Source organism: Euprymna scolopes, chromosome 2 (assembly GCF_053919585.1).
Source record: "Euprymna scolopes isolate OS-2025 chromosome 2, ASM5391958v1, whole genome shotgun sequence".
In the NCBI taxonomy this organism is placed as follows: Eukaryota; Metazoa; Mollusca; class Cephalopoda; order Sepiida; family Sepiolidae; genus Euprymna; species Euprymna scolopes.
In genome coordinates, this window is record NC_136483.1 from 78,425,839 (window position 1) to 78,451,174 (window position 25,336).

At 33.0% G+C, this 25,336-nt stretch overlaps 1 protein-coding gene across 2 annotated transcripts in view; it reads left to right on the plus strand.

Moving 5' to 3' along the window:
- Positions 1-231: 231 nt before the first annotated feature.
- Positions 232-25,336, plus strand: part of LOC145292823 (calcium-independent phospholipase A2-gamma-like) — a 47,737-nt gene continuing 22,632 nt past the window's right edge. Inside the window, exons 1-2 of one of the 2 annotated variants that reach the window (XM_080138866.1) lie at positions 232-652; positions 22,818-23,631. In XM_080138866.1, coding sequence (XP_079994992.1) covers positions 22,822-23,631 — 810 coding nt within the window. In that variant the 5' untranslated portion in view covers positions 232-652; positions 22,818-22,821. The remainder of the gene's footprint in view (positions 653-22,817; positions 23,632-25,336) is intronic. The other variant, XM_080138872.1, reaches the window with a different exon arrangement.

Consider the following 25,336-nt stretch of genomic DNA (forward strand, 5'->3'; position numbering starts at 1 on the left):
TGTACAGAAGCCTATACTTGAATCGGAATTATGATTTTGTTCGGTTCTAAGGGACTATCTTCCCAGGTATTATCTCCTCCTTGTTAATTAGTTTGATTTCTGTTCATGTTAAATGGAATTCATGCCTAACCTTGCTGCAATGCGAAGCACTGGAGCGGGTTACACCGTGGCCTTCGTTTAAGACGGTCTTGGTTACACTCATAAATCAAAAATAAGTTATGAATTTCTATGGTTTAAAAAAACCAACCAATCAAAAGTCGTTTCCATGGACACGCCCATTACGACTGTGACTACGACCAGTCTTGCTGCCAAAAAAGCAAAACAAGTTAAAACATTTTTCGCCCTTTGCTGGTTTCTTCGCCTAGAGGGACAATTATTCTATCTTTAACGGAGTTATTGCTGCAGATAAAGCCAAAATATGACTGTCTAAAATATAAGTAATGTATCATTAATCTAATTATTCGGGATTACATTTTTTTTTTTTTAATTTTTAATTGAATACAATCGAATAACAAACTAAAATGGATGTCTGAAAATTGAAATAACGGCAAAACCTGGGGGGGAAAATCACACTGTTTCTGTTTTATTTTAGCCGAGAAAAAAGTCTTTGAAATTTAATTGCAATTCTAGAAGATCCAGAACTTAATTTCAGGTAAAAATTCAATATGTCATTCTTTGTTGTTGTTATTGTTGTTGATGCTTTTAATTTTTTTCATAGTGTCAGTTTTTGATTGGACTCGAAATGGGGTATCAGTTTTATATTGTAACTCTGCTGTAATCTGAACCCCCATTTTATGGCCACATATTATTGCGTTTTTGTTATGCTAATAAACACTGCTTTTGAATGCGACAATATATGAATACGACAGAGTAGTATATATATATAATTAAAAATATTTAATTGATTTAAATATTCATCTGTACTATATTTGATATATATATATATATATATATATATATATATATATATATATATATATTTATATTTATATATTTGTGTGTGTGTGTGTGTCTGTGTGTCTGTGTGTCTGTGTGTGTGGTTGTTGGTTTGGATTCTCAAATGTTATAAAATTAACCGGATATTTTGTAAATAAAAATAATCCAGATTTTGATGACGTTTCAAGAAATGCGTTTGTAAAAATAAAATATTCGTGTTTTTTTTTAATGATTTTAAGTGAAACGAAACGTAGAAATAACATTAAAATTATAAAGAATAATATAAAACGATCATCAAAATAGAAATAACAATATGTAGACAACATAATAGTAACAATATGTAGACAATGTCAACACAATAACTAACAAAAGAACAAAAAAGAACAAAAACAAAATATGATAAAACAATAATAATGTACCTTGAAACTTCTTGTCCCAAACGTCTTTACAAATGTTTAAAGTGTAGGATGATGACATGCAAGGAAATAAATGAATAATGGAAAGTCTGAATCATGCCTAGGAGAATAACATTTGTTTGTGCTTTCTGTTATTTATTATTCTTTGTAACTGTTTTGGTTTAATTGTATGATAGGGACTCCGTTTGTTTACCGAAAAGATTTTGGATAAAATTGATTCTCTTCATCTTAAAAATTGTATTCCTTGTCGCGAAATAAAATTGAACCAAACTACAATTATTTTTTATCTCCATTTCAAATAACCGTTGTTGATGTTGTTGTTATTGTTATTGTTGTTGTTATTATTATTATTATTATTATTATTATTATTATTATTATTATTGTAGTAGTAGTAGTAGTGGTAGTTCCGTTCCTCTTTGTTTACATTTTTCGTCAGCTGGTCGTTGTTTCACGATGAATGCCCACGGAAAAGTCCCTTCTGATTAATGTTTACCAGTTTAAAAATATTCTGTCATTATAAAAAAAAAAAAAAAAAAAAAAAAAAAAAACCAGCTAAGTTCGTTTGCATGCTTTCAAACTGGTAAACATTAATCAGAAGTAACTTTTCCAGAACATTCATCGTGGCACAACGATCAACTGACGAAGAATGTAAAGAAAGATTGACGGAACAACTTGATTTTAATCATCATCATTATTATTATTATTATTATTATTATTATTATTATTTACTATAGATAACAAACTGAAAAAGTGGTGAAGAAACAAATATATGTTAACAAGCAAATGTTACCAAAGGCAATATAAGTTACTCTTCTGCATAGCTAGATAAGTTTTTGGTGTTTTAACTTATTTTAAAGTGTTTATTAAGTTTGAAACGCAAGTAGTACCAAGCGGCTTGGTCCAAGCGCCTAAGTTAAAACGATAACAAGATAGGCTACATGAGGCTTTCATTTTTAGAGTTTCGATAATTCCTCAACACTTGAAAAAAATAGATAGAAATCAACCCAATGAATGTCACGGGGATTATTATTATTGGCTCAATGGCTCACATGGAGCTTTCACACAAGTCATAAAAGATCTGATTGGAAACCTGTGGTGTTCTCTGGAAGCTGAGTGACAACAAGTCTCCCCAGACGTCCAGCTCTCTCCAACTCTTTCGATAGCATTTGCAAATAAATTTGCGTCATCACAACAGCCTCTTACCATTGATTTATCGCTGGCAGTGGCTATTGGTCTATATTGGAATTTGAGTGGCACTAAGCCTCCCCAAGGTCCCAGTTCTCTTCCACTTGTCCAGCGGAGGTCGGGTCAGCGCTCTCTCCTCGGTCTTTTCATCCTCCTTGACCCTTCTCGGCTCTTTGGTATCACTTTTTTTTTGGGGGGGGGCGGTGATGAAACAATGGGAGGGAATGGGTGATGGGGGTGCAGAACTCGGAGATATGCAGCTTCAGTGTTCTTCATTCCCTGTAACGCTTCTTCATTATATTGTATACTTGTATTATTCTCCGCATTCAAGGGTTTTCCTTAATATTTCAGCCATTTTCATTATCGTTAGTCGTTGTATTTTTGTAGCCATTCCCCTGATTCCAATTTCTGCCATTCTTTTTTCAAAGTTTTTCAGAATTGTTCCTAATGGTCCTACTATTATAAGTACTATTTTGATTTTCTTCATCATCCAAATCCCTTTTAACTCTCTGGCTAGCTCTATGTATTTGCTCCGTTTCTCCTTTTCTTTCATACTCACCCTGTGGTCAGCTCAGGTAGCAAAGTCTACGATTTGACAGGATTTTTCTTTCTTGTTAATTATTACGACATCTGATTTTCTTGCTTGGATGGGTTTGTCCGTCTGTATGTCCATGTCCCATAGGATTTTGTGGTTCTCGTTTTCGAGTACTGTTGTGGGTTTATGCTTATACCATTTGTTTGTACGTTCAAAATGCAGCCGTTTGCACAATTCCCAGTGCACCGCCCTCCCCACTTGGTCGTGCCTGTTTTTGTATTCCTTTTGGGCCAGTTTGCTGCATTCACTTACTATATGGTTTATCATCTTTGTCCACAGAGTCTGCATTTGCTGTTTTCTTGTGTTTTATCGATCTTTGCTTTGATATGGTTGGTTCTTATCGAGTTATCTTGTGCTGCAGTTATTAGAGATTCAGTTTCTCAGTTTATATGTCCTTTTCGCATCCATGTCGAGATGTTTTTATTAATCTCATCTTTTGTCATTCTTATGAACCTTCCGTGGAGTTGTTTCTCTTCCCATTTTTCTTTTCTCGTTTTGTCATTTGTCTCTCTGTTTTCTGTTTTGTTGGGTTTTTTTCGGTGTCTCTCGCTGCTATAATTATCCTTCCGGTATTTTGCATTATGTATTTTTCTAGTACTTTTTTTGTGTCATTCACACAGACCAGTCCTCTCCCGCTGCCTTTCCTTTTCACGCAGAGTCAATATCGTCCTTTGGGTGTAGTGCATTATGCATGGTCTTTTGGTCGAGTTGTCTCAGTTATTCTTTTGTCATGTCTATAAACGGTCTCGAGTATCTTACTGCCCATGTATTTATACCTTTTATTAGGTTTCTGCTATATAATTTCGTTTCCAGGAGTTTTCTTTTCTCCTGAGGTATTCCTTTCCAATTCTCTCTTTCATTTCTGTTGCTTTGATGGTGTCCACTTCCAGAATCCCCAAGTATTTATAGTCGTCTTGTTTCCCTAGTGCCCTCATCTCCGTTTAGTTTGGTAGTTCCATGCCTTCTGTAGTTTTCAGTTTTTCCTTTCTTATAACTAGTAATGTGCACTTTTCCATTCCAAATTCCATTTGGATATCTTGGCTGAAGATCCTGGTAGTGTTAATTAGTATCTCTAGCTCCTTTTCGGTCCTTGCAAAAAATTTCAAATCGTCCATGTACATCAGGTGGTTCATTTTTTCCTTTGTATTGGAGAACTTGTATCTGGCTTGGCACTTTCTCAGAATACTGTTCAAGGGCATCATGGTTATAATGAACAGTAGTGGTGATAGTGAGGCTCCTTGGAAGATGCCTCTTTGTATGTTAATTTCTGTTATGTGTTGTCCATCAGCTGTCAATTCCAGTCTCCATGTTTTCATTGCATTTTCTATTACGTTGGTGATCCCACTTGGTATTTTATACATTTTTAAGCATTCTATTATCCATGCTTGGGGGATCCTGTTGTACGCTTTTTTATAGTCAATCCATGCCATGGCTAAATTCTTTCTCCTTCTTTTTACCTCCTTTAGGATCTTTTGATCTATATATAGCATGTTCCTTTTTGGCATCCTTTCTGCTCCTCGGGGATGAGTCCACGATTATTCAGGGAGTGGTAGATTTGTTCCCTCAGTTGTGCTGTCAGTATCTTCCACATAGTGGGTAAGCACGTGATCAGCCTATAGTTGCTGAGGACAGTTCCTTCCTCTGTGTCCGTCTGTAGCAGTGTGGTTCTACCTTTTGTCATCCAGTCTGGCACGTTTGCTTCCTGTATACATCTTCTCAGGTTTTGGGCTAGCCTTTTGTGTAAGGTTGTGAATTTTTTGAACCAGTATGCATGTATCCCGTCATGCCCTGGTGCTCTCCAGTTTGCCATTTTTCCTATAGTTTTCTTTAGGGTTTCCTTGCTGATTTCATTCACTGTTCCTTCTTCTATTTGTTGTAACTCTTCTTTCATGTCTTTCAGCCATTTGGCATTTCTATTGTGATCTCGTCGTTCTTCTCATATTTTACTCTAGTAGAGTTTGGTTTCTGTTGGATTTGGTTGTTCTGTTTTTGTTTTTCCTCTGTTCACATTTTGATAGAATTGGCTTTCATTAGTTTGAAATGTTCTGTTTTGTTTGCATTGTTCAGATTTATATCTATATCGTCTCAATCTCACTTCTTTTGCTTTTATTTTTTGGTCCAGTTCTTAATGTTTCTTGTTTAGCCTCTCCAAGTCACATTTCCAATATTCCATCTTCTCCACATTGCTTTCTCCCTGTTGATCATTTTGGTTTCTTTTTTATGTTTGTGTATTTGAGTTTCTAGTCTCATTTCCATCCAGGTTTTGTCGGTCCACTTGTCCCCGGTTGTTTTTCTGATTTGAAATTCATACTTACCATTTTGGCGCCTGCGTAAATTAAATTGTTTAAGTCTGTGATTGTATCTGTTGTGATATTTGGGAGGAGCTTGTTAACCTTCTCTGTTTTTAATTTCTTCTGCTTTTGGTTCCTTAACGATGGGAGCTTTGTTTTTTACTCGTTCATGAACTTTATTATTTTTTTTATTTCATCTGCTTCATTCTCTGTTAGTTCTGTTTCATTGTTCACGGTTTTCACGTTTGTAGGGTTCAGTCTTCGTAGGTCCTCGGCCTTTGGTGTTTTTACTTGTGGAGCTTCAACTTGTAGGGTTTCTCTACGTGCAGTTCCATTGAGGGATGCTTCTTGTTCAATTTCATCATTTATTTTTCGCTATATTTCTGTTAGTTCTAATTTAGAGAGTCAGTCTTGCTTGGTTCGCAATTCTTTGTTCTGTTGCATGGTAGTCACTGGATAGGTCCCATAGTTCTTTCATTCGTTTCTGATAACCTCCATATCTATATTTAGGATGACTTCTATAATAGCATTCCATTACTAGTCTATTCTCTTTTGTTGTCCATTTCTTTCTTTGTTTTTGTTTCTATTTTAATAGTTATCATGGCTGTGCTGTGTTTCTTCGGTATCATTTTGTTCCCTGAAATTAGAGGTTATACTTACCTGTTCAGCGTCCATGTTATTTCAGTTTCTGAAATTAGAAAGTTGGCCAACATTCGCATGATGACGACCAGGTCTCTTGTGCTGGCTACCGAAGGAGCACCTGCTGATCATGACACACAGATCTTTTTCCTGGGTCCCACGGTTTGGATTATTTGTAATTGACATTTTTCATATTTTGGTGTTTGGGGCAACACCGGGCCCAGAATTGTTTTACCTGTGGTTCTGATGCAGGTATAGTGTATAGCTCTCATGTTTACAGGAGGTATCATGCATTATTAACACATACATAAAAGACATGAACAGATAAAAAAAAATTTAAATAAAAAAAAAATAAATAAAAATTTTTTTTTTTTAAATAAATAGAAATAAAATTCAACTAAGTATTTTACTTAGTAAAAGTCAGTAGTAATAATCTGAAAGAAGGCGTCTGAAGATAGGTCTACCTTACACCATACTGCTTAGTCGCTAGAACTGTCGGGGAGGAAAAAAAAAGGAGGTAGACAATTACCCCCGTCGTTTTTAATTGAAGGAAAATATTTTCATTCTTGATGTTATTTTTAAACCCTTTCTTAAAATAAAATTTATAAATTTTCTATTAGAAATTTCTAGACCTGCAAATATCGAGTGTTAATGTATAAATGGTAAGGTTAATTCCTATTTCAGTCAAATAAAACCAACAACATACAGGCGGACCTGAACGATCTTCCCCCCTGCCGTAAAATTAATTTCTTTTCATGTTTTCTTATTTTTTTCTGTGGATTATCATCGATAACAAACTTAACACTCATATTAGCAGGAAAAAAGTTTGTTTTTTTTTTAAGTTTATTTAATGACTTTTAACATGGGGGGGGATCACTTTTTAATTATAGCATTTTAATAAATTGATACCCCACTTTGTGTTCAATCAACATGACTCTCCTTATTAAGGTTTCATGTGTCCACTGTAGTGTAAAATGAAATAATTCAAATGCTTGTGTAAAAAAAATAAATAAAGGGTGCTTATGCTACTTTTAAATTAGTTTTTTTTTACAGGTTAAATTCAAACGTTGTAATTGAAAAGTGATCCCCCACGTTAAAAGTTATTAAATAAACTTTAAAAAAAACTTTTTTCCTGTAATAATTTTAAGCTAAGTCTGTTATCGACGATAATCCACAGAAAAAACAAGAAAATGTAAAAAGGAATTAATTTTACAAGGGGAGCTCGTTCAGGTCCCCCAAAATAAATTGAATTAAGTTTCTATTTCATCGTACATGAAACACCGAAAATGAAAACGAGAGTAGAAATCAGAAAAAATACAGTCACCATTTAAGAGGCTAACTAAGAAAGAACGATAACTAACATTCATAATTATTTGAGTTAAAGGGCCAGGTTATAAACTTGAATTGTTATTCTAAGTTTTGTTTCTCAACTTGTTTATAAAATAGCAAATGTTTTTTCATCATGAGAGTTTTCATTTCAGCATTTCACATTATAGTAACTCACGGTAGGGGGAGGCTATCAATGTAGATACTGACCATGGAGTCACTAACTTGTAAGGGTGTGAGTCGGCATTCACCAATTCATAATTGGGATTTATCACTTTTTAGGACTGAGGTTGCAGGTGCAGGAATCTTATTGAAGTCAAAAGTAGGAGTGTATCCACGGGACTGTTAAAGGTAAATTTAATGAGATCGTTGATCAATAGAAAAGTTTCCTCAATGCACATCCTTACATACACAAAAACAAAAAAAATATAATCCGGAAAATAACGAAACTTGATAAAGAACTTGAAATCACTGTATAACATGAAATAAACAACATTTATTTACTTGTCAAGAATATTAGTTTAAATTGTTCCAACATAAGTGTTTTCTTGTGTAGAATGTTCATAATGCAGGAATAGTGATTAAGAATTTTGTGAGAGTAACATGAGACTTGAAATGACTGATTTTTATGTCCAGAATGTCACGCATCTTTCGGAATTAATGTGATTATTTTCTGAGAAAAACAGTTCAGTATCATGAAAGTAAAGGCATGCGTTTGTGTTCATCACATAAGAACAGTAGTTTGAAATAAAATTGTTTAAAAAGGAGAATTAAATTTCCCTTCGATGTGGTAACTTTCCATGATGAGAATTAAGGTTCATGTACATGACACACAAATTCAAGACAGGGGACTTTAACACCTCCCAGTGGCAGAATTATTCTGACATCCAGTCTTGGGAAAACAAGAGAAAAAACTGATTTTTCGCAGCATTCTCAGTGATTTTTTTTTTTTTTTTTTTTTTACACAGTGATCACCACTTATCAAGGCCCGGAAGCCACTCAGGGATAAGGGTTATTGCAAGTACATTACGTTAGTGTGGAGATTTGATGAAGTGTTTAATTAAGGGGGCGGTTCATTAGGAATTTGTTAACATTGGACTTGAACACATCCAAGTTGTAGTCCGGAGGGAAGCAGGCAGACGGAGTTCCACAGGCGTGCAGTTTTAATAAAGAAGCTTTGTTCATGGAATCCGTGTTTTGATTTAGGAACAGATATAGAGTGGGGGAAATTTTTCACAGTGGATTCAGCTAGACGGGTGTTTTTCGTGAAAGATTGGCGAGGGGGGACCAGAGATTGGAGTTCAGACGAGCACCTGCCATGAAAATAACGATAAAACAAGGATAGGCTCGCAACGTCTCTTCTGTGGGAGAGAGGTTGCAGGGTAGAGAAAAGGGCATCCCCCACTAAGCCACGAAGTCTATTTTGTACTCTGTCAAGGCATGATAGGCTGTTTTTGGCCGCTCCTGCCCAGATATTTTACATCTAAATAGATGGAGTCCGGCATATGTGATGATCACGGGCAGCGGTGATGGTTACTTATAGAACTGTATCCTGGACTGTTTGAGTTGTATATTTTTTATTCACTCTGAAAGTTTACAACTAAAACAGAAATAAGCAAAAAGTCAGGCACAAGGCCACTCAAAAATTGAGGAGGGTGTGTCTATGGTCATCCTCATCACTGTACCTTTGCTTGATCCTAGCTAAAGTTCTCATTCACCTCAAGCACACCGGGGGTCGTCCTACCTAAGATTCCCAAATCATATCGTGTGTGTGTGTGTTTTTTTTGTTTTTTTTAAGCAATAAAATAAATTTGTAAACATAAAATTTTATAAAAAGTCGTTTGTTTAATTTTATTTCATTGGCTTGGGATGGGGGGAAAAAACGTCCAAAAAATATAATCAAAATGTTAGTAAGACCCTCCCAACCCTTTCTAGGTGGTAGAACGCCCACTGTTTTCCGGCTTGGTGTTGGCTGCAAACAAGCAAGTTGCTCTCTATATGGGCTGAAATTCTAGGTAGGATCAAAGAAACTGGGGTTGGGGGAGTATGTGAAGTTTCTCCAAGATTGTTTATTGGGGTAGCCGGGGACGAAAAAGAAAGGATCGGCATGTGGGTATCTTGGAGGTTTCCTATCAGGGATGGGGTGGGGGAGCCATTTATTTGGCTAGCTGAGAACCTAGTCTAAATGCTTATTTTAGGGGTCTGGAGTCCAGCAGGATCTGTAACCGTGTATGCCATGGTTAGGCGGGGAACACAAACTCCAACTTGGCACCTCTACGCTTGCACAGACTCACGATCTTTATCCATCTTCGGTCAAAGGCCTCAGAGTATAATCTTTTCCTATTACATCTGATCTTTACCTTCAGCTGGTGCTTGAAGAAGGGGACCAGATCCTGATCAGCAAAAGATTCAACCCTGTGCTTCTCTTGCATTCTTGAACTCTATATGACCATCTTGAACTGTTTGAATTTTGGTGGTTAAATCTTCATATAGGGATGTTCTCGAAAGTTACAGTCTGTTTGCTGTATCTCTACATGTGGAAATGTAACATAGTTCCTTAATTCCATGCGTGCGAGAAGCTTGATCACGATGTTGTGTCTTTGCACATTCTGACATGCACGAGTGTTGAAATGGTGATTGCTATGAAAATGTTCCTGCCAGAATTGTGTTCCGGCCGTATGTAGTCGCTATAGCATGTACGATAAAACTTGCTACAATTTAGAGTTTTTAATGTTTTTTTTTATTTTGTTTTTTACTAAAACATGATTTAAATAAAATAAGCTATTTTAGATTAATACCAAAATCCAGGTAAAACAATCAAGGTCTCTCCCACAGCAAGAACTGTGATATCAGGGTCGGAAAGTGAGTGGGATTGAGAAGTCATCATTCCTGAAGAGGGGCACACTGATCTCAAAAATTGCCTGGACAGCCCCGTCAACATTGCCTCAGGCTATTAGCAATAAGCTCAAAGAAAGAAGGCAAAGTCTAAGAGGGTGGACCTCCTAAAACTGCACAGAACCAACAATTAACAGGGACCAGGTTATTACAGCAATATTATTTTGGGGCTAAATTAAATATATTATGTTATTATCTTAGCTTTTACATTTTTAGCGACTGCAATCGCTGCCAATCAACTACTGAGAGTCAAACATATTTTACAGGAAGAAATATGATCATGCACCAATCCTACCATGATAGTAGTGTTTGAAAATGGATAAATGAGTTCGAAGAGGTAAAAAATGCGATAAAAATTGTCTATAGGCGATAAAAATGGGTTTATGTATTTCGTTTTGTAATTTTTTTAAATAGACTATTTTGACTTAAAATCTATTTAATATGACGCCTGTAATCTGAAGAAAAACATATTTCAAATATGTAAATATTCTAGAATAATTGATTATTAACAAAATGAAATCATACAGGATTGGAAGTGTTGTATTTCTTATGTTACTTTTTTGTATCGGCCAAGACGAAAAAGTAATAAAATGTCTTTTTTCCCCTGATTACTACATAGTACGAAATTACTTTTAACTCCAAAACGTTCTTAATATTATAATCTTTAAAAAATATATATGTATTATCGTTTGTACTCTGATTTTATTCAAAACTATTGTAACACATTGAACTCATCATTTAGCAGAAAAACTGTCTATATCCCAATTGATAAACTATCTGGAAAAAAATACTACTTTTCGTTTTTATAGGAAAAATCGGTACAGAATTTGAACCAAACCGTTTTATTTTACCCTAACCTAACTCTAAACTAACCCTAACTTAAGTTTTAGATTTAATTTAGCTTACATCCGTTTGATTCTGTTCAAATTCTGTAGAAGCATCAAGAAAGCAAAAATAAAATTCAATATTTTCCAGAACTATTTTATAGATATATTTCTGAATTGAAAGCCATGTTTAATTTTAGAAGAGTTTCTGATAGGTACCTAATCTGTATGTCCCGAGATTTAAAATAATTTTCAATGGAAAGCTAATCTGTATAAGTCTTGAACATTAAAAATTTGCAGACGAAAAGCAAAGATCGTTCTTGTGTGGACAAAAAAAAATTATGTGCAGGAATATTTTTATGGAGTGATTCTAGTTTCTGATTGGTTGCTAGCAGAACATGGTTTCATTTGATTGGTCAGTTCCTATCACCAGTATCTAAAAGTAAAACTTTCCAATTTTATTTAATCAAATCCTCTATTTGTATAAAAAATATTGCAACATATATCATATAACATAAAATGACTTGTAGGATTGCTGCCCCATAAAACAATAAAACATAAAACAGTCCACACATTTAGGTACATTTTTTTCGTACATAAGAACCCCATGTTTTGTGTTGTGATCACGGATAAAACACAATGTTCAGAGAAAGAAAGAACAACAATGAAGAAATGATTTACATATATCTGCATTTATTCCATATGCAGTTTGTCAGGGACATGTAACATACAAGGTGCTATTTAATAATACATAAAGAAGTGAAAACCTCTGACATAATTACTAAAGGGAAGAATATATTAATGTCCCAATACAATCGATAAAGACATGCATTGCCAGGGTCAGAGAATAGAGAATATGCATGAACAACAGAATAAGTAAATTTTACATACATTTTGGTTGGACTGTTCTAGAAGTCTGGGTGAATTTGATCAGAAAATACCTAAGCATATGACATTAGAGTTGTCAAAAAATCAAGTAGAAATGGCCAACCAATGGAAGCACATATGGTAGCTTTGAAGTTCCAGTCAGGAAGATGATAATATCATGGACGGAATAAGACTTTTGACTACTGGACAGGCAGAAGAATGCATTCTCTCTAAGGTTGGAAAGAATAATTTAGGGTAAATAACTCTGATAATTCTGCCATTATATCCACTTCACTGTAAATAATTTATATAACTTGAATAGGATTTAACTGATGGTTTCCTATTATTAATAGGTAAAATGAAATAATCATCATATTTTAATCTTAAATTGTTCTCTTAACAATCCTAAAATATTTGTTTCAAAATTTGCAGAGCTACCCAGCATTTCTCAGGTGGAAGGCTAAAACAAGAGCTTAAAAGATCCTGTGTAATAAAGCTCACTAGAAAAAAAAAGTCATTAATTCAATAGCATTGATTCACCCATGAGTAAGAGCTGACATGTTTATACATGTTTCCATCTGCAGAGTCACTTTATGGGGAGTTAGATTACTCTGACTTACACTCTTTGTTTCCTCTCTCTTCTTAGTCTGTCTTTTTTTTATATTGATTTTCACATTTTAATGCTGATCATGAAAACAGCTTATTTTTATTTATTTCCACTACTTCATTTACTATAATCATGAACCTAAATTTTAGTATATGTTGAATATCAAATTATTTGCGTTAACTACATATTGGTGTTAATAAGAAATTGTTTTGGATTATTAAAATAATTTCCAACACTATTGATAATTTTTACCCATTCATTTATGTTTTTATTATCGCTTATGGTTAACTTTATATTTTGAAACCTGACATAAATCTATGATATTATGTCAAAACTATAATTATTTTGTTAAGGTAGTGTTTTAAGCTCTATTCATAAGAAGTCCAAATAGCTCATTTAGTAGAATTTCAGACTGAAGATCTTAAGGTTTCTGTTTCGATTTTTGGTCATTGCATCCATTTTATTTGTTGGGAATTTATTATCTATATATTAATACAATAGTGTGTGTGTTATTTTGTGTGTCATGTTTACATCTTTTTTCTTCCGAGTGACTGCCGTTTAATTGTTATGACCTTCCATAAATAATTTTACCAAAAATTCTTCATAAGTTTTATCTTCGGTTTCGATTATAGCTGAAGGAATTTAAGTTATATATATATTCTGTTTTCTTCATAAGTTTTGGTTTCAGTTTCAACTCAAGCTGATGTACCCAAATGATATAGATATATTTTTTTTTTAAATCCCAACTTTATAATATATAAGAATTGATAGAAAATTTACTCTATGATAGTTTATACGAAATCTGCATAAATTAAAATATCATATTTAAGCATATTTTACGACCAGGCTACACTGAGTGACCCTGCCAGCTAAATAAATACTTTTGCAGTTTTAACAAAAGAGCTACAATAATATCAGGGTGTCTCCATTTATGCTGAACATCCACAGAATACCAACATCAATATATTATATATGAAAAAATCCACTGTGTAATTTCCACAGGTCCCGCTAGTTTACTATTAATGCAATATTCTCCATTTTTTGACCATGATAGTTTTTAGATATAATTTTCAAGTTAAATTCAATTTTTATGGTATCTTGTTTATTAAATTATTATGTAAAAGTTCAGTATAGGTAATAAAAAGCACCTCCCTTATTTTAAGAATGACTTCCTAACTAACACCGCATTATTATTTCAGCACAATGCATATTTGTCATAAGTACCTCAATTTTAAAAGAATTTAAGGTCTCTGATATTTTGAAATGACATAAATTTTGCAGTATATTTATTATGTTTAAAGAAAAAAATTATTGCAGAGAGGCAGACAAAGTCTGTATATATGTTTTTTGAAGTTATATATATATATATATATATATATATATATATATATATATATATATATATATATATATATATATATATATATATATATATATATATATATATATCTCACATGGAAGATCTGAGTTGGATGTATACTCTTTAACAGGAAATCTCCTGTTAGGGAACTCAATGTAGATATAGAGAAAAAATAAAGTTAGAATCGAAATAGCTAAAACCACCACGTCAGACTGACATTGTGTTTTGAGTTATTTCAATTCTAACTTATATATAATAGCTCTAAATGTTGATCTCCCCCCATACAACTAATTTTGTTTCTGTTAACTCTCAAAAGAATTAATATTACAAGAAAACAATGTGTCTATATTCTGATAAAGGCAATGCTGAAAAACTATATCAGCTTTTTTTTACAACAGCTCCATGAGTCGGATTAAAGATTGGCGGGTTGGATCTGTGGACCATAGTTTAGAGACCCCTGATCTAATCATTTCTCTATCATGACACTTAAAATAGGCAAATGAGAACTGAGGTTGTGCCCGAAACTTACCTCCATACATCACACACATAACACAGTTACTATATACCCTTCCTCTGTGAGAGAGGTAGTTTGTGATGTCAAGACTGACAACAGATTTTAAATTTGTTTTTACATTCTTTTTAGCCAAAAAGTAAATAGCAAAAGTAGTTGCCCAAAATGTCATAGATTCGTTTTAGTTAGATCAAGATCAACTGATGTCACCTGATCTTAAGAGTGATATAACAGAAACCGTATTCATATTAATAAGATAGACGAATGTTCCATCTAATTTATCATGACTCACTGTAGTAAGTAAAAATAAAAGGAGTGAACTTGTTAGCAACAAAAAAGGTGATATTTAAGTGTATCATTTAAAAAGAGAACTTTTTTTTCCAGAAATAAATATGATTCATTATTTATAGTACAAGACTGGAAGTCATTGTCATCGTCCGTTTAATGTCTGCTTTACATGCTGGCATGTGTTAGATGGCTTTTTAGAATTTGACTTCCAAACTCACCTATCTCTAACCAGATCTTTATTTATCCCTCTTTCTCTCAGTTTCAACCTCATCACATTTTCTTTGGCCTTCCACTGCCAACGGATTTTTTTTTTTTTTTTTACCTCAACTGTTTTAACATCTACTATCCCAAGAACTCTCACCCATTCTTTAAACATGATCATACCAACGGAATCTCTTGTTCTGGACATATCTCTCTAGATTGTCCAGATTTAATCTTCCTCTAAGGTCATCAGATTTAAGTCTAAAACTTACATAACACATTCATTGTAGCATTCTCCTATAAGTTTCCTACATGAAATGCATGTCCTTAACCCTCACGAGCCAAGTTTAACTTCCATACATCATCATGGCAGATTTTTCCCTTGGTTAACAGTTGTAATACTCTGCTGATTAGTAATGCCACTAAATTTCCTGAACTTACTTCATTCACTCCTAACTCTCATGTCAGAGTAGTTTGTTGAATGGTGCAATCATGAAAATGGCTGAAATCTTTTACTATATGTAGTTTTGTATGAAGATGTTGCTTGAATGAAAGTGACAGTTTATTGCATGAAACAAAGATTTTTTGTCTACCTTCATGAATTGCTTAAATCTGATACCATTGCAGCTTCTTGGTTCATCATGTATAAAAAAATTGAACTTTGATGCAAAATTTTAACCTTCTAGTGGATATTTTAGATTTAACAATTGTCATTCATAAATTATTAACTAGTATGTTTTAAGTTTCTTTTTTCTTTTTTGTGTTTTTAGATTTGTTAAATTCTGTTCATTTTTTTTTTGTTTTTTTTTGTAGAGAAAAAGGAAACAAACAAACAAAACGGTTGCAATAAAGTGGTTAGCAGCCAAAATGGCTGACAAATATAATCAATTAATTTTGTTTTTGTTTGTTTTGCAAGCGGTGATTAATTTGCTGTCTACTTTTTGCGGATTACTATGCAAATTATCCGTTGTATAAAGGACACTTTCTTTCGCAATATTCTTTATTGGATACTTAATTCGTTATACATTTCAATTTTATTTTTAATAGACTGTTTCATTTTTACAACTTGCTTTTTACAAAGCAAAGGATACTTCTCTTAACTATCACTAACTCTAAGTTTGGTTGTTCCTCCTAAAAAAAACTCTCCAATGTACCGAGATAGTAGTTGCCATTTGGACTTAGAGTTCACTTAATGGGAGGTTATTTTTTAAGTTGCTTAAAAGGGCTAATTTTTAATCAAAATTAGGAATATTTACAAAATATATATTAAAAAAAAAACCCAACTAAATCTACAAAAATCAGAAATTAATATTTGCAAAGTAAAAATTAAAAAAAAAAAAATCTGCAAAAAATTTGACAACAAATTAATATGACAGATTATCATCGTTTAAAAAATCGGTACTGGTTAGAGCTTTTGAATCAAACAAAAACATTTTTTTTCTTGTTTTTTTTTTTGTTTTGTTTTTTTTGCAACTGTTTACATAAATATCCAGAAGATGCTGGAATGCTTATTCAATTGAAAGGAGAAAAAAAAAAAAGAAAACGAATTGTACATTGACAGGTATCAATACTTTTCAACAGAGAAAAAAAGAGGTGAAAACAAACAGTCAATAAATAACTGTTACGAAAGGCAATAAAAGTAAGTTAGGGTTAGTTTATGATTAGGATAAAAAATCGTTGAGTTTTTATCTGGTTACAAAAACTAGACCAGTACAGAAAAAAACAGAAAAAAATCAACATTTTTATGAAAAAAAAAAAAGGATAAAAGTTACTATATTAATTTTTTTAAAGTTGGAGAAAGAAGTCTGTTTGCAAAGAGACGTGCATTGTATCTAGCGGTTGTGTTTTGAAATGTTTGAACTGTGCGTAGGCAATGCAAGAATAATGTCAAAGATGAGAGTCCATATAGAAACTTAATTTGAATAAAATAAAATATGCATCAAGTACGCTTGAAAGCCTACGCACAGTTCAAACATTTCAAAATACAATGCGCGGCTCTTTGCAGACAGACTTCTCCAACTTTACAACATGGCAAGGAAGAAGAAAAGGAAAAAAAGACAAAACAAAACAACACACTGAAGATGGAGTATACCTCTGAAATATATTTGTGATAAATTTCAAACAAGTAAAATATTTGTTTATTTTCCTAATATTACGTTGTGATTTGGCTTTCAAGTGCACTTGATGCGTATTTTATTTTATTCAAATTAAAACAACGTTTCTATATGAACTTTCATCTTTGATATTGTGAATGTTTTTCTTCCTTTAAATGTTTCATCATTATTTATTTATTTGTTGGAACGCAGACTCATTTTGATTTTGATGCCTTTTTGTTTTCATTCAGTCTTTTCCAGTTATTTATGTAATTTTGCTGCAACAACGCTTATGTCTGATTGTAGCAGTACTAAATAATCAAGACAGAACTAATCAAGAAAAATTTGGAAGCCGTTTTTGGAGCTGACCACTTCGATATAACTAACAAAAAATGGTTACCATCGATTGAAAAATCGAACTAAAGTTGGATTTTGAAGATTTAAAAAAAATAAATTAGAATTTTATTTTTGGACTAAGAATACAATTTAAGACCAGACCAACAATCAATTTTATCCGAAATTTGATGAAAGAAAATATTGTGGTGGTGTGCCAGATCACCGCTCCTATTTTGTAATTAAAATGCAGAAACCGGACACTGCTCGAAATACGTCACAAATGCAAGTGCTAAAAATAGCAATAACAACTTTTTTCTTGTTTGTTAAAACAAACAACAAAGAAAAACAAAAAATCTCAATTTTTTGCAACAAAACAAAATAACAGATTTTTATTTTGGGACGGAGAATAAAATATATACAAGCAATAAACACTACAGACATTTTTGCCTGTGAGAAACCTGGTCAAAAATTAATAATAGTCATTCATTTGTTTTGCGACACCATCACCTGTAGCATAAACAGCTTTCCATGAAACAAACGACTTCTCACCAAATTAGCAGAACCGCTTGAGAACAAGAAACCTCCCTAATCATGACTTTGACGCGCCCAGTCAAGTCGACCGAGCCCAGCAACTGACAGGACTCGGTAGCAGTATTTCAAACAGTTTTTCTCAGGATTAACTACCAGAAACTATTATTGCAATCTAAACAGCCCTTTTTGGGCCTAATTTTTAACAAACTATCTGAGTGCGATACATGTTCAACTCTCTACTGCTGCTTGCATCCTGGGATTCCCAGTGTTATGTGACCAGTAGTTTAAAAGTTTATCGGTCAAATATTTTCACACGGACACACACACATACATCTACTGTTTTATTTATATAGATTTTGGTGCTTATTCAGAATCACACTCATTTAAAAAAAAAAGAAACAAAAGTACAGAAAAACCGTCATGATGTACGTACTCATCACAGAACAAAGATATCATATTCAAAAATCACATAAATTGATCAAGTAGTTTTTATTTATTTATTTATTGATTTATTTAAGAAAATCCAATTTTATGACGAGCTGAATTAGAAAACTGCTGGGTGCCATATTTGTTTATGGAGTGGACAACTCACACTGGCAGACAACTCATTCGACTATTTTTTTTCTTTTTAACATTTCCAGAAATAAGAAATCATCAATGGCTGCCAAAAATAATTAATCGCTAAAAATCTTAAAATTTGATTTTCTTAAAGAAAAAACAACATATTTGATCAATTTATGTGATATTTGAAATATGACATCTTCATTCCGTGACGAGTACGTACACCAATAAAGATTTTTTCTTTCTTTTAAATAAGTGTAATGCACCCATATTTTTGTATTTGAATATTTCTAATCGTTATCTTATCTTATTGAAATTCACAATTATAACATTTATAAACAACTCTTTCTTTTTCCGTTTGTTCGCAAGGTTTGGGGGGGGGCACCAGGAATTAGGATTAATGGCAAGGTTTTTGCTTTTTAAGTTGCTAAAAAATACTAATTTTTAATAAAAATTTGTAATATTTGCAAAATAAAAGAGAGAAATCCGCAAAAATCAGAAAACAAATTAAGCATTCTTTTTGAACACTCAATAAATCAGAAAATCAAACATTTTGATTAGGAATTGAAATGGAAACTAAAGGAAAGGATCGACTCAACGAACAGAGATAGAAAGAGAGTAGTTTATACAAGGGTATCTGCTTTTCACGTTTGCTTTGTCTCATGTATCACGTCTGAGATGGCAGCATATGCCTAAAAGCAGTTTTGTCTAGTAGCACCAATGTAGCCACCTCATTTTTTTTTTTTTTTTTTTTTGCTGTAGTTCGAGTTGACAAAATTGATGATGAATTATTGAATGGGGGTTGGGGTCATTTAAGCAGACTGCAAATTAAAAAAGACGACGAATATTTGCAGTATTTCAAAATATGTAAACAATAAATAAACAGCTAATTGGAGAAATATTGTATTATTTGTCTTATTTATACCCGTTATATTATTGTTTTTTTTTTTGTTTTTTCATCACTCATAACATCACCACCTGATTTGATAAAAGTACATTTAACCTTTGTTGTTGTTGTTGTTGTTGTTGTTGATAGGTAAACTTAAAACTCCACTCCGCACTCCTTCAATAATTTTCTATTTTTGATCGAAACGATTATTCTGAAATATGTGATTGGTTGGACTTATGAGTTACTAAAGACACCCACAAATAATAAAATATGGAAAGTTAAAAAAAATCACAAAATAACCCTGTTGCGTGTTCAAATTTTTGTTTACAAATAAGAAGTCAAATTTTTGTTTCATTTATCATCGCTTATAGCTTTATGCCACACTGAATGTGGTCCTTTGATACGACAATGTGCTTTCGAAATTTGTTTTCCATTTGAACTGTAATACTTGACTTTTGTGTCTAAACTTTAATTCAAATCATGATTTACTTTCTAACCTGTATCCTACTGCAACAAAGTTTATAGTATTATATAATACTAGCAGATGTACTCGGCATTGCCTGGTATTAAACGTAATGTTAAATTCCTTTTAAAAAACTGAAGTAAAAAAAAAAAAAACGGAAACCAACTGAAACATGTGCATTTGAGTATTATGTTTTTTTCTAAACAGTTCACATTTTGTAAGTAAAAAAAAAAAAAAAAATACTCGAGCTGAGATTTAAACCAAAACCTAAAGACAGTGACTCACTGACTCAAGTACAATAACCATTAGGCAGTTTGGCACGGTCTTTAAAGTGTTTTCAAACTTACATATTTTTAAGAAATAGTTGACAAACAAATAAAAGTCCAATGAGCCCCCCCCCCCCCCGAGTACAAATTTGTCAATTTTGACCCCTTAACAGCCCTTTTCCAGATGAAAACCACATGTCTGAATACTGTATATACCAAATATCAAGTTTGTAAATCAAAAATTTGTTGAGTATATAGGTTGAAAATCTCTCTCTCACACACACACACACACACACACACACACACACACACACACAACACACATTCTCACTTTTATAGATATATAGATTGATAGATATTTTTTATTCCTCTGTGAGTTTTTTTTTATGGTAATCGTCCCAAAGAAGGCATGAAGCCACTTAAATAGCCACATAAATAACTAAAATAAATTTTTAAAATACTACAGGGTGTTTCAAAAGTCTTGGGAACATTACAACATATTTAAAATCGTTATGTTCCCAAGACTTTTGAAACACCCTGTACTTCAAGGTCAAAACTAATCAACGATAAACGTTAGATGGATAGATTTCAACCCAGAAAACAGCAATTCTTCCCCCTTTGTCAGAAACATTGCTCATTAAATGTGAGGAGTAAAAGATAAAATAAGGACGCCAGGCTGTTGAACGTAAAGCCAAAGTCCATCTTTTTCTACTCTCCTTGGACCTGCTATTAACTCAAGAACTTTCAGCCATTCTTTGAATGTGCTCAGACAATCAAAGTCTCCTCTTCTGCACACATTTCCCTATATTATCCAGATTTAATCTTCCTTTGAGATCATCAGATTTAAATCTGTCTTTAACACTCACATTACACAGCCATCATATCATTCTTATATCATTTTTCAGACAAGTGGGGGAAGAAAAGGTAATTTGCATATGTTGATATAGATGGGCGCCAGAAATTATTATATTATCATATGTAATTAAAAGTAATAAAAAATATGTAGATTAAATTCAAGTTTATTTTCTTTAATCAGCCACAATGGAATTTCTTCAAGCCTTGCAAGTGAATATAATAATTTTGCTTGTCTTCTACTATTAATGAACATGATCTTAACATTGCTGCTGTGTATCTGTTAAATAAATGGAAAGTAATTAATACAAACTCTATGCAGTGGTAGTAGTAGTACTGATACAGGTTAGTTTGTTTATGTAATCAAGAAACAGACGACTACTAATTCTTTTCTTAATTAATTACAAGTTTTAGCTGAGAAAATTTTGAACTAAAATTTTAAAATGAAAGCTAAAAATTAATATTTTTACTTTTACTATAAATTAAAAAAAAAAAATCTTTATATTTCCATAATACTTGGATGTTTCAAGAAATTTAAAGTTCAACAAAGAAAGCAACTTTGGAATTTCTGTATTATTTAGATTTTTCATACTACTATTTTTTTTTTTTTTTTTCATTTTCACCCCAAACAAGGCACAGTGTCACTTAGATGTAGGAGGCTACTATCGAGGACATAAGTTGCAGGGATACTATGTAGGGAGTTGAGCAGCGAGATATCTGTTCACATTACACTTGAACTTCTGAATATTAATACAGTTGGGAAAGCAAGAAATCGGAAGGGAGTTCCAAAGTGTAGCAGTTCTGGGAAGAAATTATTAGAGTAGAAGGGTTTCTTACATCTACGGATCTCTACTGTGTAGGGGTGGGATTTTGCTGCTTGCCAGGTTTATCGGGGGTATATTTGTCAAGGGATACACGGGCTTGTAGCTCATTGGAGCATTCAGCATTACTTGGATGCTATTCTCATAATGTTTCAGCCGATGTAACCTCTGATCTTCTTCAGCAAAGACTTGTGGTGCAATAGATAAAAATGCTAAGTAATAATCAATTGTAAGTGACAGAGTTTTGGCAGTTGAAGGTTCAATCCTCAGTACAGACGATATTAAGAATACAATTGCGAATTACTTAAGACTTCTTTCTGGTCATGGCTGAAGGAACAAGAGCAAGCTACTCCCGTGTATTAACTAACGAGTTAAGTATGAAATTCCCAAGTTCGACAAGATACACCTGAAGAAGGTCAGAGGTTACATCAAGCAAAATATTGTGAGAATCACATCAAAAATGAGAACAGTAGTCGGCTGGTAGATTAGAAATTAATGTGTGAGACAAACAAGCAAGAATAATAAGTTACTTCTCTTGTTTATTTATTTGTTCGGCTTACTCTTCTTTTTTCCTTTTTACATTTTTCCTTTTCATTTCTTTGAATTTTTACATCGGAATACAATTCAGATGAATACTAAGAAGCAAATGGCTTTAATTGTTACCCTTTTTCTACCCCCCCCCCCGCTTCATTGAAATTGGCTCTCTTCATCATTTCCAAAAGCTACTAACTTTTAATATGTAGTTGTTAAATCAAAGAATTTTCAACTAATGGAAATATTTCCATTCATCTGAATTACATCTCGATGTAAAAATCTGACATTCCCAACCAAGAAAGAAGTGAAAAGTAAAAAAGAAGAAAGAGTAAATCGAACGAATAAAGAAAAAAGGGGGCGTAACTTATTATGCTCATTCGTCTCGTTTTCACACATTAATTTCTAATCTATTGCAGTCAAAATAATGCAAATTATCCATCTTTATCTAAAATATTATGAAACATGGATTTCTGTTTTTAAAAAGATTAAATTATTAAAATATTACATGTCATTATTATTTTTTTTTGCAGGAAGATGTCAACAATCCGTAGTAGCCAGAACAGTGCTGCTCTCATTCAGAAGCAGCTGATCAGCGTCAGCCCCAAAAGTCAAATAGCCGCAGCTGATCACCGCCTTACCTCATGTCACATCTATAAACGAACAGCAACAGACAACGTGACCTCCAAAAAGAAACGGGACATCTTAAACTCTTTCCGAGATCAATTTCGGAACCTTAAGAGCAATCCATTGGGAAATGTGTTGGCCATCCGTGAAATAGATATTCAGCAGGTTGCAAAGAACTATTATGACAAATTAGCCTTGCAATGGGGAGATATAAAGAAAAACCCGGTGTCTCAGTCGAAAGCTCTACAGCAGCAGCAGTCATCGCCACCACCACCACCATCGCTGCCAGTGTCCCCTCCAGCTGAAGACCTAACAAGCTCTATACCAAAAATTAAGAATCTTTCCACGTTTGAGCAGCTGATGCAAGACACCCACGAAAGTGTCGCATCATTTTATGACTCTAACATCACTCGAAAATCACATTCTAACGTCAATAACTGGAATAAATCGATTCCTTTGAAGAAGGAAGACGTTGGCTTCAGTAAGATGGTTTCGTGGATGTATAGCAAAAAAGAATTAATCGAAACGAGCGGAAAGCCAATAGAAAAAAAACCTGTAATAAGAAAAGATTTTGTCTCTCGGACGGCCGTAGAAAACCGGTCACGGGCGTTAGTCAGTAATTTGAAATTGGCCAAGTCAGAGGCTTCAAAATTGTCCCGAATGACAGACCTATGTAAACACCTTATGATCTACCCTGCTTCCAGATCTGTTATTGTCAAGGTAAGCACTATTTATATACTTATCTAATCTATAATATAAATGACAATTGTGTATCCAACTAAAAGTCAGAAACTACACAAGACACACCCACAAAGTTGATATATTCTATTTTGACGTTGCTCCAGACAAAATATGGACACATTTTTTGTAATATTTATTCTTTTGTGGGTTAATATGAACAATTAGTCAGGAAGTGGGGGAGTAACATTTAGAAGAATTTTTAGTGCTTGTCCAGGATTTCCCCTCCTAAAAAATTTTTTTTTTTAATCTGTATGATGTATATAGCCATGACAGAAAGAAAATATTGTATACCAAAAATCACATAAATATTTTTTAAATAAGAAAATCAAATTTTCTGGCTGAACGATGAGCAACAACCTCACGCCGCCATCTTGAAAATAATTTGAAGGAACAAGGAAGAGAACTCCAAATAATTTAAACTTACAAGATTTTAAAAGGCATTTAGAGGAGGAATGGAACATTGAAAAAAACTTAAATTCACTTAATATTCATTATATAAATAAAACTACTTGATCAATTTATGTGATTTTTAGTGTACAATATTTTCTTACCATCATGAATACATGCATCATACAGATTTTTCTTTATTTTTGTTTTTTCATGGGTGAATTCTGGACAAGCACCAAATTTTTTTTTCTTTTTTAACTTGTCAGATACCGATTGTAATTCTTAAGTAATAGACAAATGTTTATTATTATTATTATTATTATTATTATTATTATTATTATTATTATTATTACCTACACCAAAGCAAAGGTTATATTTTCGGTTGAGTTTGTTTGTCACTATGTTTTTGTGCATCCATATCACTTGACCAATCATCACCAAATTTGGGCAAAATATTGATCTAACTTAGAACTGGGTATTTAGCACACTCCCACTGCGAGAACTGTGACATTATGGTTGAAAAGTGTGATTGAAAAGGTCAGCGCTCGAGAGGAGAAGCCCTCTGACTCTGTAAAAGATGCCTGTGCAGCCCTGTTGGAATTCTCAGTAGGGCACTTCAGGCAATTAGCAATAAACTAACCCCCTTCTCAAAGAGAGAACGCAAAACCTGGGAGAGTGGACTTCCTAGAAATGCACAGAAGTAACTTTATACATAATCAACTGGGACTAGGCCATTACAGTAATGGTCTAATCTGTTGATTTTGGGGGCTGAGGATAAAATCTAGATGAATCATGCAGACCCAGATGATCTAGTATAATACTAAAGTTCTATGGAGACTCTCATCCTTTTGGGTGCTTATTTAGTATTACACTTATTAAAACAACAAAAATAAAGAAAAACAACAAAAATAAAGAAAAATCTTTATGATTCATCCTGGAATGAAGATGTCATATTCCAAAAATCACATAAATTGATAAAGTTATTTTTTAACTAAGAAAATCAAATTTTATGGTGAAACAAGACATAGGGTTTTAATTGGCTATATTTTTTACCCAATATAAATACCCATAATTATACTGGATCCAAAAACATGGCCGATCAAAAATCCTATGTTTCATCCTAAGACAACTCAATTCGAACTATCAAGATCAAAATCAGCCTTATAATGGATATATTTATTATTAAAATCATTAAAAATCGTAAATTTTTATTTTCTTAATAAAACTTGATCAAGTTAGGTAATTTTTCGAATATGACATCTTCATTCCGTGACGAGTTTGTGCATCATAAAGATTT